This window comes from Saccopteryx leptura, chromosome 6 (assembly GCF_036850995.1).
Source record: "Saccopteryx leptura isolate mSacLep1 chromosome 6, mSacLep1_pri_phased_curated, whole genome shotgun sequence".
In the NCBI taxonomy this organism is placed as follows: Eukaryota; Metazoa; Chordata; class Mammalia; order Chiroptera; family Emballonuridae; genus Saccopteryx; species Saccopteryx leptura.
Genome location: NC_089508.1, coordinates 65,045,655 through 65,066,267, shown reverse-complemented (window position 1 = coordinate 65,066,267; position 20,613 = coordinate 65,045,655). Strand labels below are relative to the sequence as shown.

The 20,613-nt window shown below is 37.9% G+C and overlaps 1 protein-coding gene across 1 annotated transcript in view; it reads left to right on the top strand.

The window, feature by feature from the left end:
* The window catches only part of UNC13C (unc-13 homolog C), a 650,594-nt gene that overhangs the window by 398,481 nt on the left and 231,500 nt on the right, over positions 1–20,613 (top strand). Inside the window, exon 17 of the mRNA XM_066342502.1 lies at positions 1,238–1,371. Within this exon, the coding sequence (XP_066198599.1) occupies positions 1,238–1,371 (134 nt within the window). The remainder of the gene's footprint in view (positions 1–1,237; positions 1,372–20,613) is intronic.

The following is a 20,613-nucleotide window of genomic DNA, read 5'->3' as shown; positions in this document are numbered from 1 at the left end:
AAATAACATGTCCCTGACGATACATTACAGTCTGTGTATGGAGGTCTCTAATAGTAAGTGGATTAACATAGGGTTATGCTTTAACTTAAGGGAGACTCTAATAGTTGGGTGATGACTCATCCAAATCTGGTTACATGTTTTGTGCAGCATTAGAAGATATGCATACAGAAGATGGTAGCTGATTTTCAGATAAAATGTAATAGTTAAATATGGTGATTGGTTGGGCCAAATACAATCTAACCTACCTTTTATATCAGAGAGTCCATGAATTTTCTGAGCCACAAATTAAAGTTTTCAGATATCCTGGACCTATAAGCTTGGAAATAATTTAGCAAAAATAGTCAGGGAAGCCATATGCTTCCAACTTTTATGTATACCTGAGTAAAAATTATCTTGTCTTTCTCTATTTTCGCCTCATTTTAAAAAGTAAGTGTAAAAGAGTGTTCTACCAAACAAAACAACCAGAATAATTTACCAGTATGTTTGAAAGAATTATATGCATTGAATATGAATTTTATATGTGAAGCATTCAAGATTATTATTGTACTCTCTTAATCTCAATGTAAATTTAGATCATCCTGGATAACACTCTTTCTAGAGGTGAAAGATGGAGAGTTCATTTAGTATGGTAAATCAAGAAGGATTCAAATTTGCCTTAAACACACACGTATACACACACAGACACAAGAAAAATAGGCAAAGCTTTTTACTAAACTATATACATTTGTAGGTGGGGTGAGTTATGGGTTGTGTAATATGTATATATTATAGAATTTAATAGTATTAACTTTGTAAACAGGCAGCCTTAAGTTCTGCCCACTTGCTACCAGTGTAACTTTGAACAGAATATTTAGGCAAGATAAAATCTTCACACACACACATACACAAACACACACGCCTTTGTATACACAGAATTCAACCTTCCTCATTGGGAGAATCCCCGTTAAAGGAGTAATTTCTATAGTAATAATTCCAGAGATGATAGTCAAAGAAAGAGAAACATTGGATCTAAAACCAAAGCATTTAGAAATACAAGCCTGGCCTCTGTAACTTTATTCTCTAGGGTCCCATTCAATAAAAAGAAGAAGAATGGAAATCTGAGTTTAATAGCTTTGGCTCACATGACCTAAGAATATTTTCATGACATGTTTTACTGATTCCTCTGTTTGACAGTGACTTCTAACTAAAGTCATAATATTTAACCTTTTCTTTTGCATGCAATGTGACCTGTGAGCAGAGTAAGAAACAGGATATTCCTCGGGAAGAGCAGGGACCAACCACCAAGAATTTGGATTTTTGGGCCCAACTTATTACCCTGATGGTCACTATTATTGATGAGGATAAAACTGCCTATACGCCTGTCCTGAATCAGTAAGTATATCGTTTTATAAATAAATAAATTTTATTCAACTAAAGTTAAAAATATGTATTTGAAGCATGACTTATACTTTTATAACAATGACAAATTTTTTCTAAAAATTAAGCTATAGTGGAAAGCATTATTTTTCTACTTTTATCAGAAAATATCAATTCGATGATATTGTAAAATTATAGTTCAAGCCCCATAGAGTGTGGTTCTTTGAAAATGGAGACAAATAGTTTTCAACATTTATTTTTATTTGATGTAGAAAAATATTCTCTTTCCTCTGGCTCCTTTTATAACTATCTCATTGTCTCAAAAAGACAAAAGTTAAAGAACTAGTATTAAACATGTAACTTTCTAATAATAAAGATCCATTCAAAAAAAAACTGCTTTCAAAAAGGTTGTGTATCCTGAATTAACAAATTTTGTCATAGTTAATAGAACAATTCTGTTTTCTCAAATAGCAACCTAAGCCCGTGCATCCATGCATACAACTTACAAATTATGAGCAAGCAGACAAGGCAATTGAATTAAAATTCATGGCCATTCCAGAAGAACAGATTCTAGAATAGTCTAAGATCATCAAAGTGTCAAAATGCCACTAGCTTCGAGACCTTGCACAAATTATCTAATTCTCCTGGGTCTCAGTTTCCTCATATGTAAAATGAGAACATGTTACTAGATAATTTCCAGAATCCAACCTAACCTTTAATGTTGCACATTTAGGAGTTATTTCACTATTGAGGGCTATACAAGCAAAATAACAGCTGATTCTGTCAGCCACGTACTTGCAGTCTGGTTAATGGAGAGGGTCCCCTGACATACTGGTAGTACTTGAAATGCTATGGACAGCAGGGATAGCAGAAACACACAAACCATGAAGTAAACCATGAAGTGGATTCTGACTTACTATACAGAGCTGGTTTTATTATTTCTCATTCTCTATGACCCTACTGGTCAAGACAGGGTCTTTCTGCTTATGCTGAATCCAATTGAAATTCCAATTACAGAAGAAGTAAATTTAAGTATCCTCATTTTTATCCTTCTCTGCTTTTTAAACACCCATTTTCACCTGCTCCAAATTTCTCCTTTTTGTGGAGATAGCATCATTAGGTTTGTCTTTCCACTTTTTCTCCCTTTTTTTTCTTATATTCACCTTTTCTGCCTGATGGCCGAGTGTCTTCTGATGATCATCGGTAGAGACTTTGCTCTTTGATTCTTTCCTGGTAGCCCGGGACTTAATTTTTTTTTTTTTTTAATCATAAGACATGTCCTCAGTTCATTCTGGGTAGCTTTGTGAAATATATATGTTTTCTCATTTATTCTTTGGAACTCTGTTAAAACAGAGTTGATTTCCTAAAGATAGAAAAATCAATAATTTGTTTCAAGATTGGACCCTTGGGCTCAGATAGGCCATTTGATAAATGACTATTGAATGAAAACAAAAATCTACTGAGAAATACCAATTAAGTTATTTGAAAGGATTTTATTTTTAATCAAATAAATTATTTGCATTTATCAACTATCAGAAGTCAGGATGTGACTGAAAAAGAGATATATTATAAAATAATGTAATCAGTGCTAATGAAAGACATAAATATTTTATTTGGCTTTTTATAATTGTATTAAAGAAAATACAGTAATTATGGAAAAAATAAATTTTGAATTATTTCTACTAAGTATAAAAGTGAGCAATGGCACACAGGAAAAAGAGAAATGTCTTTGTTTTGCTTTTTATTACTGTTTTTGATGTCATAGTGCAGTCACTTTTTTTTTCTGTAAAACCTAGCTCTAAAAACCTCAAATGCCTTTTCTCTATTAGAAATACATGTTTTATGATTATATTTGCTCAGATTTTGAGGAAGTTCTAAAGATTTTTGTAATATCATTTCATTTAATTTTTTTATTAAATTGAATCAGTGTTTTAAGTGAACTCACCTGAAAAGTGAGGCGTGGTCTTCGTGGTCAATGTTGCATTTGTAAAATTTTCATTTATCCTTTTTTTTTTTTTTCACAATGTATTATCACATTTAGGCTTTTCTAATTATCTCATTGGTTAGTTAGACTATCACAGAGTTTCACAAAGTGGAAAATCCAGACCACTGGAGTCAGGATTACATGAGTTGCTAGTTGGGTTTGCAGATTCTGAGTTCCATTTATAATCTATGGAGTCAAAATCTGAAATTGGCACAGAAGTCTGTATTATTAATAAAGTGCACATCATGTTCCATGTACAGTAAAAGAAAAGCACAGGCCAAGTTTTGAAGGACGTGTCAGATTTAAACAAAACAGATTTATTTTGTAGGCAATGAGATACTTTGAAGGACTAATGATTTAAATGTATAGGACTTGTTATTATCTCCTTTAGAGTGCTCTAAAGTTATTGATATAGTTTATTAAATGACGTATTTATCATGGCTTTGAAAAGTCATTCTAAGCTTTTGCTTATTCAAATTTGGTAACAGTTTATAAAAATTATACCATGTAAACTTGAGGGGAGGGAATTGTCTTATTTTGTACACTAGTATATAACCAGACACATACAGTGTGAATGAATGAATTAAAGTAAATCTATATGTGTAGTTGGTATCTGTTCTCTCTGTTTCTACTGTATTGATTAATTGATGTACTAGAGTATTTCTTTGAACAATATTTATTTACATTTAAAAAAAATTTTATGAGTGGCTTTCTAGCGATTTATAGAAATTTCACTCTCACACTGAAACTAAAAACTATTAAGGAAAATATTTTTAGATATTTAAGTATCAGTAACTCTCTATCTAGCCATGAAACCTTCACCACAATTAAGGTACTGAAGATATCCATCACCCTTCTAAATTTCCACGAGTCTGTGTAATTCATACTGGATAACCACTGGTTTGCTTTCTCATACTATAAATTTAGTTTAGAGATTGTATTCTTTTTTTATAAAGGAATCATATATTATATATGTTATTTTTGTATGATATCTTTCACTTGTTACAACTCTTTTGAGATTCATTCAGGTATATGTATCAATACTTCATCTCCTTTTATTTCTGAGTGATATTCCTCTATATAGATAGACCACAAAATGTGAGTCCATTCGACTGTTAAGGTTAGGTTTAAGGTTAGTATCACCATTGGGATTTTTTTCAGGTTAGGTTGCTATGAATATTTATTTACAAGTTTTTGCATATTCTTCTATTTCCTTTGGGTCATGTGTTAGGTACATGTTTAATATTCCTTAAAATTGCCAAAGTGCTTTACAAATTAGTTGTATAATACTAACACTTGGTATAATTGCACTCTAAATTCTATTCATTTAAATAAGTATATAGTGGTAGCCCACTGTTTTTAACTAGTGCTTTTCTAAATTCTGATATTGACCATCTTTTTATGTGCTTATTTGCCACCCATATATCTTTTTTAGTAAAATGTCTCTTCAAATCTTTTTGCCATTTTCAAATTGGAATATTTATTTTCCTATTTTTGAATTTTCATAGTTCTTTATATATACTAAATGAACATCTGTTGTCAAATATAAGTTTGACAATATTTCTCTTAGTTTGTGACTTTCCTTTACATTTTCTTTTTTTATATAGAAAATTAAATTTAACAGGGTGACACTGATCAATAAGAGTATATAGGTTTCAGGTAAACATCTCTATAACATTTGAACTGTTGATTGTGTTGTGTACCCATCACCCAAAGTCAAATCATTCTCCATTACCGTGTATTTGTTCCTTTTATTCCCCTTCATACCCCCATCCCACAACCCTCTTCCACTGTTAACCACTTCATTTTTATCGATGTCCATGAGGCTCAGTTTTATATCTCACCTATGTTTGAAATCATATACTTCTTAGCTTTTTCTGATTTACTTATTTCACTCAGTATGTTACAAGTATCTTTTGAAGAGCATTTTTGATGAAATAATCTAAATTATTACTTTCTTTACCTTTTTAATTTATTTATTTTTTCTATTTAAGAAATCTTTGCAACACTCAGTCAACTTGTAACACCACACTTTTTTTCTAGATGTCTTACACTGAAGTCTGATTTATTTTAAGTTATTTTTTTCTATATACTGTGACTAGAGAAGATTCATTGGGATATTTTTTCATATATTTATCTAATCTTTTTAACTCTGCTTGTTAGAAAAATTATCCTTTCCCCTTTGTATTACTCTGGTAACATTGTCATAAAAATCTATTTAAGTATATGTATAAGAGTCTATTCCTATACTCTGTTCCATTGATCTAATAATGACCTAGCAGTGATAAATGTCAGCTTTAGTCTGGAAAACTTTTTAGCTCTCCTTCAATTCTGATGAAAAACTTTGCTAAGTAGAGTATTCTTGGTTGGCAGGGTTTTTGTTTTGTTTTGTCTTATTTTGTTTTGTTTTTCAGCATTTTTACTATATCATCTCACTCTTTTGTTGCTTGCAAAGTTTCTGCTGAATATCCACTGATAGCCTTATGGGGATTTCCCTGTATGTAACAAGTTGCTTTTCTCTTGCTGTTTTTAAGTGTCTCTATTTGTCTTTTACATATATATTCTATCCCTTTGTTGAAATTTTCACTGTGTTTATGAATTGATCTCCTGACATCAATGAGCATTTTTATGACCATTGTTTTGAACTCTCTATTAGATAAATCACTTATCTCATTAAGATCATTTTCTGGTGATTTATCTTGTTCTTTTGTTTATGACACATTCTCTTCCTTCTTTATTTTCCTTGACTCTATGTGTTGGTTTCTGAAACTTAAATAATACAGCCTAGACTTGACAGAGTGGTTTCATCAATCAGCACAGCCTGAGCTCCTTGTTGTCTCTTCAACCTTTATGATAGTTCAAGCTTCTGTCTTTGTTCTTAGTGGCTCCCATAGTTGAGAGTGTGCCAAGGCCTGTCAATGTCCCAAAGGGAAGGAATATAGCCAGCACATACAGGCAGGCTAATTAGAAGCCAGGTCCTTGGGCAACATCTGGGAAAGTATGTAATTAAGCTCCTTATAGGGAGAAATTGGAATATGGATATTTTTGCCTACTTCCTCTAAACTGAGCTGTGGTATATAGTCATAGGGGTGAGGGGTGGGAAGGAGATATCCTGCACCTGTTGAAAAGGTGGTTCTTTAATGGCTGTAATCCCATGGGACCTGTGAAAGCAAGTTGTATTAGGTATCAGAGCTAGGTAATTTGAGGACCTAGGTGGTTACCATAAAAGTTGGGGCACTGAAAATATGAACAATCTCTGTGTAGGAGATAATGGTGACTTAGTTTTATTGTTGGAACATGTTAAAAGGAAAACCAGTAGAAGTGTCCATGGCTCCCCTGGGCTCTGGGGAGGATCTCAGCCATCCCCTAGATGCATGCTAAATTAGAAGCCAGGGGCCCAGGCATCAGTTTATAAAGTATGCATTCCAACCCTTTCCAGGAAAAGACTGGGAACTGGCCATTTTCACCTATTCTCTCTGGGCTGAGCCTTGAGGGGCCAACCACAGGGAGTACCTGTGCACACATTAACAACTACTTCTCTATTGGCTATGGTCCTGAGTCTTATGCACATAGCCCTGCTAGTCTTTAAAACTGGGTGTTTCAGGGGTCCATCCCTCAGCTGGGAGTCTTAAAATTTGGTGTACTAGTGCAATACAAACCCTTCACTACTCATGAAAAAGCTGACAACAGGAAATTTCCTCCCAACTGTGCATGGGGTAGGGCGGGTTGGGGTGGTATCCACCTATTCTCCTCATGTTGATATGGGAATTATCTGATTCACCTGATATATAGGAATTTTCTGATTTCACCTGATATATAGGAATCGCTCAGTTAGTGTCTGGATTTCTCTCTGAGGGAACTGCTTTCCATATAGTTATACTATACATCCAGTGCATCCCTGGGTGAAGGGAAGTTTCGGAGTTTCCTATATCCCCACTTCAGTTTTCTCCAAACATATTTGTTCCTAATTGAGTTTTTGTAGTTTGTGTCTTTCAAGGAATTTTTCCATTTATTCTAAGTGGTCAAATTTTCTCTCTTATGGTTACTCATGACATTCCCTTTTAATGTCTTTAAAATCTGAATTCACTTCTTTCTTTTCTTTACTATTGATACTTTGTATCTTTTCTCTCTTTCTTTTTTGTCTAACTGGCTAAACATTTATTAGTCTTCTAAAAATAAAATATTTTGGTTTCATTAAAACTCTATTATTTTTGGTTTTAAAGTAAACTCATTTCTTTTCTTTATTTTTTAATAAGTAGAGATAACTGTTAAAAGGCTACAACAGTAATCTAGTAAGAAGATACGAGGGCTTTGTATAAAATAATGGAAAAGTAGAATCAGATCTGAGAAATATTAAGGAAATAAATGGAGGGGTTTTTGTTTTGTTTTGTTTTTTACTAACTGCATTGAATAGACTGTTAAGGAAGAAGATAGAGATGATGACTATGCTGTAGTTATTGGGGTAGCATTAACTGGTATAAGGCCAGTGGCCGTGGCCATGCAGGTTCACATTGGATATGGACAGATGGTAAAGGAACTGTGGAGCTGGAAAATGGCGGGCCATTCTGTTTATGAGTCTCACAACAGCTGAGAAGCAAGCAAGCAGGAAAAACTGCTTCTCTCTCTCAGGGCTGACAAGCAAACTTTCCAGGAAAAACCCCTTCTCTGGCAAACAATAGCAAAAATGGTCCCTTCCAATGGCAGAAGGCAATCTTCAATCTACAATCTGCCACCCTGAGGGCAAGCATCTACAGCCTTACATAGACTATATACACATGACGCTGCCCCGTGCTTAACACCAATTAGGCAAAGAACAAGTGAACAAACCTAACACACTTGTTTGCCCAAAAAACACACTTGTCTATTCCTTTAGGATTGCTCACTTCACAGTCTACACTACAGAACATTTATCTTCCACAGTGGTTCCTGTGTGAGGAGTGAGGCATATTACATAAACAAGCAGACTACAGTAACAGCACAAGTTATACTATTACAATAATTACAAAGGCGTCCTTCACAATGTCTCCCTGAACACTCTGCCAAAGGCACTAACTGAAGGCCCATCTCTGGCCTCCTATACAACAATAGGTGGGAGTGCCTGTATAGTCCTGGGCTATGTCCATGGAAACCATAAAAGTGTCCTTGGTGAGTCTCTGCAAGTGGGTGAGAGCAGCTTCCCTGTATAGAAGGGCCTCCACCAGAGCTGGCCCCCCTCCACCAGGGTCTCTCATACTGTCCAAAAGCGGCATGTCCATCCAACAAGGGAGCCGGTGCCACCCTCTGCTTTCAGTCCAAGAGTCTGTTACACCACTCAGTGATTAGTCCACAATAGACAGCCCAGCTCTCTGTGCAAATCACCAAGGTAAAGGTCCATTACAGGCAACTAGGCATACAGCTCTTTATTAATGGATCTCAGCGCCTTTCCATAAGTGCTCTGCCCACTATCACAAGCCCCATCCAAACCCCTCAGCAAGCTTACAGGGCCTGGCGGGGTCAAACACATTCAAGGCCTGTGCCACCTTGTAGTTCTCTTATCTGTTGCTGCTTCCACTGCAAAAAAAAAAAAAAAAAAAAAAGCAAGCACCTGTTATCTTCTAATGCCAACACCTGCTGTACATTAGAAGGTGATTAATGAATTGTCAATTTCACATGGGTCCATCCCTGTTAGGCAGGTCTCTCATCATTCCCCCTATTCAAACTGGAACATTGGGTCTTGGGAAATCCTCCTTTCCCACAGCTGTCTCCAGCAAATAATTCTGCCACCACGCAACCTGAACACCAGCCATTTTCTTGCAGCTGCTGGGGCTGCCTGCTTTTTCAGCAACTGAAACTTCTGTTTCAGCTCAAGCAGCTGCCAAAGCTCTAAAAGGACTTTATTAGACCTGCCATCCAATTTCTCCCTATCTTCCCTGGCCGCAATCAAATCTACCCAAATCTGTGTTCAGGTAACTTTTACAGGCCCATTTCTCTTGTTAGTCAGTGGAGGGCAGCACGGGTAGCAGTCCTCACTGCTCTGTGATCCCGTATTGCCTCTATCTCCCCCAAATCTGCTACCATCTGTGTCACTACACTGATGGGCTGCTCCACATTGGGGCCCAAGATAGCCACTGGTGACCCAAAATGGTCTTATGGGGCACTACAGAGAATAAGGTCCATCATCCCTGTTGTAAACACTTCCTAATCTGGCCCTTGGGACCTCAGGTTGAAAGCATTTTTCATACCTAGTTCCCAAAGGACCTTGGTTAGCTCATTATAGCCACCTACTCACTGTTCCAGGCAAGTCTCTGACATTCTGCCAAACTATACAAATGGTATCCATCACCCATTCTAATAGGGTATAGTTTCTTGGGTTGTCATGGCAGTACTAAAGATGCTGCTTTAAGGAGGAGTGCATGTAATGGTGGACAATTTTTCTATCTCTGTTCCAGAAAGCATGATGCCATTTACCTCTGTGCCCCACAACTGCAACAACCAGACTATCAGGGGCTCAGTGGGTGCCTAAATTCTGCCCCCAACTCCATCAGCTCTGCCTAGGTCTAAGGATAGACCACAGAGTACTCCACTGGCTGCAGGGGGGGTTATGCCTGCCCCTGAGGGACTCTTGGCTGCTGGGGTTTTTACCTTCTGGGAAACCACTGGCTGGGCTCTGAGTCTGAGGATGGCAGCTTCAACTCGAGCATCCTCTGCCTCCTTAGAAGGGTCAGAAATGTCTGCTCCCGCTGGCTCGGAGCCACTCTGCTGGCTCGGATGCAGTTTAGTGTTTAGCACCTACTTTGGCTCCTGAGGCTGCCAGCTCTTGGCCTGAAGCTGAGATTCAAGCTCTTAAACCCACAGTTGTTTCTCCATCAACTGTCGCTTCCAGCATTCCATTTCCAGGGCAAACTGGAGCTCATAAACCTGTAACTACTTCTCCAGAGATTGCTCTAGTTCCAGGCACCACTGGTGTTTAGCCTGCATCTCACACGACAGCTTTTGAGAACAGTCAGCCTCCTTCTCCAGCGCTCACTCGTTTAAGCCATCACTGGTTCTTAGCCTGTAGCCTGACCTGCAGTACTCAGACCTGCCTCTCAGTCTGCAGCTCATCCTGGAGCTCTCGACCTCGGGCAGCCTCTCACACACAGCTCTTGGTTTCTCCTCACAAAGCTGTAAAAAACACCCAGCCAATGGCCCCCAACAGGAGAGCCACCAGGAACAACTACTCCCTATTCCACCCTTCAAGGGTGTTGGTGGATCCATAAAAATCTGATCCAAATCCTGCAGGCTGAGCCAGATGTAAGGTCGGTGGCCATGGCCATGCAGGTTCACACTGGATTTGGGCAAATGATAAAGAAACTGTGGAGCTGGAAAATGGTAGGCCATTTATTTATTGTATTAGAGTCTCACAACAGCAGATGAGCAAGCTGGCAAGGAAAACTGCTTCTCTCTCAAAGATGACAAGCAAACCGGAGCGGGAGGTTTTAAAACCCCTTCTGCAGCAAACAATAGCAAAAATGGCAGCAGGCAATCTGCAATCTACAATCTGCCACCCTGAGGGCAAGTACCTACAGCTTTACATAGACTATACACACATGGTGCTGCCCCGTGCTCATGCACCAATCAGGCAAAGTACAAGCAAGCAAAGCAAGCCTAACATACTTGTTTGCCAAATACTGAGATGATAAATTCAGAAGGAAGTATTAATTTAAGAACATATATAGTGAGCTATATTCAGACACATAGAGATTTGGCTATCTGTGTGACTTTCATGTATTATATGCAGTAAGATATCATATAATTAGATGTCATTGAGACTGACATCAACTGAATGTATAATGTAGGGGAGGTTCACAATATATGCTTGATACTAAGAAGTCTTATTTAAATATTCAAAATATTTTCTTCTCAGTGTATTTAAATTATTGTGCCTCTACATTACTTTTTTATTCTAATGTTGCCTAAAATATAACTAGAAATATATTTTATCCATTCTCTGATTCTGTGTGTCTGCATGTATTTTATTATTGTCTATAATATCATTTATGTTCCTCCAAATGTATACATACAGTTAAGGCTCAGTTTATTTTTTTTCTCTGCATTAAGAGTACATATTAGAGGATCCAATTTGTTGAGTAGAAGAGGGACCAATTTTCTAAATTCTGTTATTTTATTTGCAAAACTGATACACAATTCTCAAGGCTAGGATGAGCCAGAACATTATTTTCTAATTAGATATCTTATTAAATGGTATATTTCATTTGCAGCAGTAACTAAACTGGGTTGAAGCTACTTTGATCAAGGATTTTACATCTTATTCTTTCTGTTTTGGAACTAATGGTATTCAAAGTATTAAATATATTGATTTATCTGCTTGCAGCGTGGCTCCCATAACTTAATTTTATGTTTAAAAGTGTGTTACAAAAATTATTACCGAAGTATGTATCATACTAAAAAGTACAAAGACTATACAATGAAACTATATAACCATCACCCCAATTCAACAATCACCAAGATTTTTTAGTATTTTGATCTATGTATACCCTTGAGCTTTCTTTTTCTTTTCTTCGCTGTATTATCATCATAAGCAAATCTCAGACATTTTATCATTATATCCATACATAGTTCAATAGTCATTTCTGAAAAATAGTGGCTATTCTGTTGCATGTCACAATGTCATTATCACAACTAATGACATTGACAGTAATTGATGCCTTGGTATTGTGTACTCCCTCTTTCGTAATCAAATGCCACTGTTTTTCTTTAAAACTGCCTTTTTACATTTGGTTTGTTTTGATCAGGATTCAGATAAGCTTCACATACTACATATGGTTACGTGACATGTCTCTCATTCTACTTCAGTTCCAGTACCTTTCCTTTTCATCCTGCCACTAATTTCTTAAAGGAGCTACACTCATTCATTGTCCTTTAGAATGTTCCACTTTCTGACTCATTCAGCTTGCCTCTTTATCTTTAAATTGTTCCTCCATATTCAATTCTTCCCATAGTTGAACATTATTAGCTCTAGAGGCTTTCAGGTACCTTTTATGTGTTTGTTTATTTTTGACTGAGTACCACTGCCTTATTTCTTTTTTTATCAACTTGTTGTTTCACTGAGTTGTTCCAATGATTACTTTTTTCTATTTAATGCATATTTTTATTAATATTTTTAAAATTTATTATGTTAACATGGATTCAAGTGTTCTACTCGATATAACACCCTCACCCCCAACAACATGCCCCCCATTACACCCTCTTTTTCCCCCTTCCCCCTGACTCCCTTCACTCTGGGATTTGCTGTCCTGTTATCTGTATCTGTGTATTATGTATATAGAAATTCACTAATCCCTTTACCTTCTCTGATCCTTTCCCTTTACCCCTTTTCCCTCTGGCAGCTGTCTTTCTGCTCCCCATGACTCTGCCTCTGCCTCTGTTCCATTCCTCAGTTCACTGTGTTCATTAGTATTTACATATAAGTGAGATCATAATCTTTCTCTCTCTGGCTTATTTCACTTAGCATAATAATCTCCAGGTTCATTCATGCAATCATGAAAGATACAATTTCCTCCTTTTTCATGGTCATGCAGTATTCCATTGTGTATATGAACTTTTTAAGCTACTCGCCTGCTGACAGACACTTGGGCTGTTTCTAGATCTTGGCTATTGTAAATAATGCTGCCATAAACATGGAGGTGCATTTTTCCTTTTGAATCAGTGTTTTTGGAATCTTAGGATATACTCCTAAAAGTAGGATAGCTGGGTCAAAAGGCAGTTCCAACCCTGGCTGGTTGGCTCAGTGGTACAGCATCGCCTGGTGTGTGAATGTCCTGGGTTTGATTCCCAGCCAGGGCCACAGGAAAAGCGCCCATCTGCTTCTCCACCCTTCCCCCTCTACTCTCTCTTCCTCTCTCACAGTGAAGGCTCCATTGGAACAAAGTTGTCCAGGCACTGAGGATGGCTCCAGGGCCTCCACCTCAGGTGTTAGAATGGCTCTGGTTGCAATGGAGCAACAACCCAGATGGGCAGAGCATCACCCCCTAGTGGGTTTGCCAAGTGGATCCTGGTCTGGTTCATGTGGGATTCTGTCTCTCTGCCTCTATGCTTCTCACTTCAAAACATACAAAAAAGGGGAGGGCAGTTCCATTTTTCATGTTTGAGGAAACGCCATAGTATTTTCCACAGAGGCTGCACAAGTCTGCATTCCCACCAGTAGTGCAAGAGGGTTCCCTTTTCTCCACACCCTTGTCAGCACTTGTTGTTTGTTTATTCATTAATGAGAGTCATTCTGACTGGTGTGAAGTGACATCTCTTTGTGGTTTTAATTTGCATTTCTCTGATGATTGCTGATGTTGAACATTTTTTCATATGCCTTTTGGCTATCTGTGTGTCCTCTTTGGGAAGTGTCTCTTCAGTTCCTTTGCTCATTTTTAATTGGATTATTTATCTACCTGCTATTAAGTTTTAGGAGTTTGCTATAAATTTTAGTCATTAACCCCTTATCAGACATATTGACAAATAGGTTCTCCAATTGTGTGGGTTGTCTTTTTATTTTGTTAATGATACCTTTTGCTGTGCAAAACCATTTTAGCTCAATATAGTCCCATTTGTTTATTTTGTCTTTTATTTCCCTTGCCAGTAGTAATATATTGGCAAAAATATTGTTACAAGAGATATTAAAGAGTTAACTGCCTATGTTTTCTTCCAAGATTTTTATGGTTTCACAACTTATGTTTAAGTCTTTTACCCATTTTGAGTTTCTTTTTGTGAATGGTGTAAGTTGGTGATCTACTTTCATTATTTTGCATGTGTCAGTCCAGTTTTCCCAACACCATTTATGAAAGTGACTATCTTTACTCCATTGTATACTCTTGCTTCCTTTGTCAAATGTCAATTGACTATAAAGGCGTGGGTTTATTTCTGGGTTCTCTGTTCTGTTGTACTGATATGTATCCCTGTTCTTACGCCAATACCAAGATGTTTTGATTACAATGGTCTTGTAGTATAACTTGATATCAGGAAGTGTGATACCACCCACTTTGCTCTTCATTTTTAAGATTGCTGAGGCTATTAGTGTTCTGTTTTGGTTCCATATAAATTTTTGAAATATTTGTTCTAGATCTGTGAAATATCCCATTGGTTTTGGAATTGAATTGAATCTATAGATTGCTTTGGGTAGTACAGACATTTTAATAATGTTAACTCTTCCTATCCATGAACATGTTATATGCTTCCACTTGTTTGTGTCTTCCTTGATTTCTTTTTTCAATGTCTTATAATTTTTTGAGTATACATCTTATACCTCCTTGGTAAAATTTACTCTTAGGTACTTCATTTTTTTGTTGGAATAGTGAAGGGGATTGTTTCCTTAACTTCTCTTTCTGACAGTTTTTTGTTGGTGTATAAAAATGCAACTGATTTCTGAATATCTGTTCTCTATTCTACCACCTTGCTGAATTTATTCATCAGGTCTAGTATTATTTTGACTGAGACATTACGGCTTTCTATGGATAGTATCATGTCATCAACAAATAATGACAGTTTTATTCTTTTCCAATTTGGATGCCTTTAATTTCTTCTTGTCTGTTTGCTGTGGCTAGGACTTCCAGAATTATGTTGAGTAAGAATAATGAAAGGGGGCATCCTTGTCTTGTTCCTGATCTTAAGGGGATTGCTTTTAATTTTGGCCTATTGAGTATGATATTGGCTTGTCATATATGGCCTTTATTATTAAGGTATGTTTTCTATATTCTCACTTTGCTGAGAGTTTTGATCATAAACGGGTGTTGGATTTTATCAAATGCTTTTTCTACATCTATTGATATAATCATGGGATTTTTATCCTTCATTTTGTTTATGTGATTAGTCACATTTATGGATTTGTGAATATTGTACCAGCCTTGTCTCCCCAGAATAAATCCTACTTGATTATAATGTATTATATTTTAAATGTATTGCTGGATCCCATTTGCTAATATTTTGTTGAGGATTTTAGCATCTGTGTTCATCAGGAATAATGACCTATAGTTTTTTTCTTTATAGTGTCTTTACCTGGTTTTGGAATAAGGATAATACTTGCCTCATTAAGTGAGTTTGGAAGTCATCTCTCCTCTTGAATTTTTTGGAATAGATTGAGAAGTATAGGTGCTAGTTCTTAGAATGTTCAGTAAAATTCACCTGTGAAGCCATCTGGTCCAGGACTTTTGTTTGCTGGGAGTTTTTTGAATAACTGTTTTAATTTAATTTGTTGTAATCGGTCTGTTTAGGTTTTCTTATTCTACCAGATTGAGTTTTGGATGATTGTATGTTTTTAGGAATTTATTTATTTTGTCTAGAATGCTCAATTTTTTAACATATACATCTTCATAGTATTTTCTTACAATCCTTTGTACTTCTGTGATGTCAGTTGTTACTTCTCCACTTCAATTTCTATTTTTATTTATTTGGGTCCTCTCTCTTTTTTTCTTGATGAGTCTTGGTTAAAGGTTCATCAATCTAAAAAAAAAAAAAGGTTCATCAATCTTATTTACCTTTTCAAAGAACTAGCTCTTAGTTTCATTGATCTTTTGTTTTGTTTTATTTTTAGCCTCTATGTCATTTATTTCTGCTCTGCTCTTTATTATTTCCTTCCTTCTACTTTCTCTGGGCTTTATTTGTTGTTCTTTTTCTAGTTTATTTAGGTGCAGAGTCAGGTTGCTTATTTGAGCTTCTTCTTGCTTCTTAAGGTATGCTTGTAATGCTATGAGCTTCCTTCTTAGGACTGCTTTGGCTGTGTTTGTTCTATGGGTTTTGGGTTGTTGTACATTTTCATTCAAGAAATTTTTTTATTTCTTACTTGATCTCATTTTAACCCACTTGTTAACAATGTTTAATAACATGCTATTTATACTCCAAGTGTTTGAATGTTTTTCAGTTTTACTATTGTAGTTGATTTCTAGTTTCATGCCATTGTGATCAGAGAAGATGCTTGATATGATTTCAGTCTTTTTAAATTTATTGGGACTTATTTTGTGTCCTAACATGTGGTATGTCCTAGAAAATGTACCACAAGCACTTAAAATATATATATAGTCTACTGCTCTGAGGTGAAAGGTTCTGAAGGCTATTTTGTCAGATATAAGTATTGCTACCCCAGCTTTTTTCAACTTTCCATTTGTATGATATACTTTTTTCCATCTCTTCACTTTCAGTCTATGTGTATCTTTTTTTCTGAGGTGGGTCTCTTGTAGACAGCATATATTTGTGTCCTGTTTCCTTATCCATGCAGCTACCACCCTATGTCCTTTGATTGGAGCATTTAATCATTTATATTTCAGTTATTATTGATACATACTTACTTGTTTATTGCCATTTTATACTTTAATCCTACAATCCTCTTTCTCTCAATTTTTTTTTTATTTTACTCTTTTTATAGCATGCCCCTTAACATTTTTTGTAGTATTTGTTTGGTTGTAATGAATCCTTGAGTCTTTTTTTATCTGGAAAGCTTTTTATTTTTCCTTCAATTTTAAATGATAGTTTTGCTGGATAAAGTGGTCTTGGTTGTTGGTTCTTGTTTTGCATGACTTTGAATAATATTTTTTTCCAATCCCCTCTGTCCTCAAGTGTTTCTGTTGAGAAGTCAGATGTCATCCTCATGGGGGCAGTTCTGTATGTAATTAACTGCTTTTCTCTTGCAGCTTTTAGTATTCTTTCTTTGTCTTTTAACTTTGACACTTTAATTATGACATGTCTTGGTATAGGCTTCCTTGGGTTCCTTTTTAATTGGACTCTCTGTGCTTCTTGAACTTGTGTGAGTTTTTCCTTCATCAGTTTAGGAAAGTTTTCAGCTATGATTTTTTCAAACAGGGTCTCTATTTCTTGTTTGTTCTCTTCTCCTTCAGGAATTCCTATGATGCAAATATTGTTTCTCTTCATGTTGTCACAGGGGTCTCTTAGAGTTTCCTCAGTCTTTTTGAATCTCTTTATTTACAGCCATGCCACCCTGAACATGTCTGATCTCGGAAGCTAAGCAGGGTCAGGCCTGGTTAGTACTTGGATGGGAGAACCTCTTTTCTTTTTGTTGCTCTGTTTCTTTGCTTATGTTTATCTTGTCCTCTAAGTCACTGATTTGATCCTCTGCTTCATCCAGACTGCTGCTGATTTCTTCTAGTGCAATCTTCATTTTTAATATTGTATTTGTCATCTCTGACTAGTTCTTTTTTATTATTTTAATGTCCTTTTAAATGCTTGCTATCTCTTTGTTTAAGTTCTCATCTTGACCATCCATTGTTGCTCTAAGATCCTTGAGTATCCTAAAAATCATTATTTTAAACTCTGCATCTGCTAGTTTAGTTACTTCCATTTTATTTAGTTCTTTTTCTGGGGATTTCTATTTTTGACTCATTTTGGTCATATTTCTTTGTTTGCCCACTTTGTCTGTGTATTAGGTAATGCTGTCTGACTTTGAAATTTGTTATGATGTCTTTATGAGGAGATGGTCTCAGTGATACTGACCTCTAAGCCACCTGATTTTCTTGCTATAGAAATGCTTCTTGAGGGAGTATTTACCTTCCTGTTGTATGTGAGTACTGAATGCAGTTGGTCCTTTTGTGGGTGCGATTATCCCTTCAGGCTGGCTGGCTCTAAGGGTCAACCTTGATCATGTGTATTAGACTTTATGCAGTGTCTGTCCTGTTGGGCGTATCTATTCTTCCTGGTGTCTGGTGCCTGCTGGACTCCTCCTTTGGGCATGCTACTTGTGTAGCTAGCTGTCTATCATTGGTCCTGTTGCTACCCACTATTGGTTGTGTTGATTCTGGGTCTTCTTGGGTTGAAGTCAGCTGTTGTTTGAAACCTGCCATGGAATACATGTCTGGAGTTACTGCTCTGTTCACTGTTTGTGTCTGCATTTCCTGTGCCTGGGTAGTATGGGAAGGGCCAACCTGTGTATAAGGAACAGCTTCTTTCTGCTTAGTCATGACAATGGTTCCATAAAATCCCCAAGCTCTATAATATTTGCCTACACTTTTCAGCTTTTCTACCTTGTCTTGTAGCTACCTGGTCCTCCCACAGAGTCTTCTGTATAAAGGTTGTAGTGTGAGCTCAGATTGGCCTCACCCCACCAACCTCTCTACAGGTTGCAAGCTTGATGGGTTAGGACAGCTGAGGTTGGAAATACAACATTAGTAAGACTCCCTCCTTCAGGGATCTCTTGGTCAGGAGCTCAGTATGGGGAAAGTGGCCCCTGATCCCAAGCCTAACCCTTCAGACATTTCAGGACACTTCATTTTTATTTTTCCCCAGTGAGATGAACGGGAGGTTCAGATTGGGGGTTGGGGTGGAGGGCTACAGTTTCCTCTGTAGAAGTTCTTCCAACTGGTGAGACCCTGGTCTCAGTAAGGAAGACTAAGAGAGTGCACCAATGGGGCTGACTGTCCCCCCCTAGAAAGTGGCTAAGCCCCTAGACCATACCCAACAATAGGCTCATGGGGACCCACACTTTAAATGTCTGTGCTGCAAGCCTCTTTCTTCCTCCTGTGGAATCTAGTGCAGCAGGGCAGGATATCCAGCACCCAGGCTGGCTGGCTGTGAAGCTCCTCCTTATCCAGTGCACATGAGCCACTGTGCCAGTGCTAATCACAGAGTGCAATTCACCTCAGCTGGACTCAGTGTCCGATGAGCCTTCGATGAGCCCTCCCTTACGACACACAAACAGGAAGGGTCATTAGGCCCTAAACTGATGCTCTCTGCAGCTGGCCACTAGATGTGCTGGCCCTGGGCCTCTCTGGAGGAAACCTGGTGCAGACCAACGAGGGAAAAAACCTGTGACTGGCTCTCAGCAGCCTTCTTGGAGCTACAAGCAATCCAGAGTTTGTGTCTGCTTTTTCTGGGCCCTTGTGGACATGCAAAGACCATACCACACATGGAGGCTGGCTTTTACTCATACTGGCACTAGGGAAAGGTCCACAAAAGGCCAAGTTTCCCTAAGTCCCACCTCTTGCAGCCTCTGTCTGCTGGCTGCTTGTTGGGCTCAGACTATGAAAAAACCTCTGGTAGAGTCTAGAGCCTGAGGCAGTTCAGAAATTAGAAAGGATGGTAGATGTGGCTTGGCCCCAGGTGTCAGTCTGTCCAGACTTTTTTCACAGACCTTAGTAGGGTGTGGCTGCCAGGAGTCCAGTGTGTGTGGCCTCTGAGAGAGAAATGTGGTCTTTCCATAGTCTGGACAGTTTCTACTGAGTCTCCTGTGAGGCAGAATCACCAGTAATAGAATTGGGAGCTTGTGGGGGAAAGCTCCAGCCTCAATGCCAGGAAACTGAGTTACTGATGCACTTCCTGCTTCCTAGCTTCTCAAAACAGCCCAGTCTCCATAGGATGGGGCAAGAGGGATTCCTGGGGGTGGGATAGTTGCTTTCCCCCAGGCTGATGCCACAGGTGGAAGAGGGTAGTGCTCCACCCAAGAAATATGGCAACTGCAATATTGAAGAATAATTCAGCACAGGGGTTTCAGTGGCCATCCCCTGTGGTATCTCTCCCTGGGCCACCAACTTTACATTCTCTTCATGCAACTCTATTCCTCTCAGGCCTCCCCTGCTGGAGCCCCAGGTAAGTGACTATAAACAGGATTTCTGTGCTGGCCTTTTAAGATGGAGCCTACATCTCTGAGAGCTCTCATCTCTTTCTTGCAGACAGAAACCTCAGCTCTTTTCACCACCAAATGCTGTGTAGGTGCCTCTTCTAGACTCTGGGGCTCTAGCCTGGGCCAACCAGCCTGCAGCTTAGGACCCTCCCCTCTCAAGGTGACCTTCCCCTCTCCGAGTGACCGTCCCCATAGTGAGAGTTCCTCAGGACCCTCAGCCACCACCCTCAGCCCTTCTGCATCTCTGCCCTTCCTACCAGTCTCAGTGTGGTTTCATCTATAATCCTTGGTTATAGACTCTTAATTTAGTTCAAAGTTGTTTTTTCAAGATGAATGTTTTTAAATTAAGTTGTAATCCAATATGGTCCTGGGAGCTGGCCGTTGGAACATCTGCCTACTCTGTCGCTATCTTAGAATCTCTTTTTATTTTTTCAATATATATCATATCATAGATGCCTGACCTGTGGTGGCACAATAGATAAAGCATAAACCTGGAACGCTGAGGTCACTGCTTTGAAACCCTGGGCTTGCCTGGCCTCGGCACATACTGAAAGCAACTACTACGACAAGTTGATGCTTCCTGTTTTCCCCCCATTTTCTCTCTTTCTCTCTCCACCTGCCCACCCCTCTCTAAAAATCAATAAATAAAATCTAAAAAAAAAAAAGAGAGAGAGAGAGAGACTAT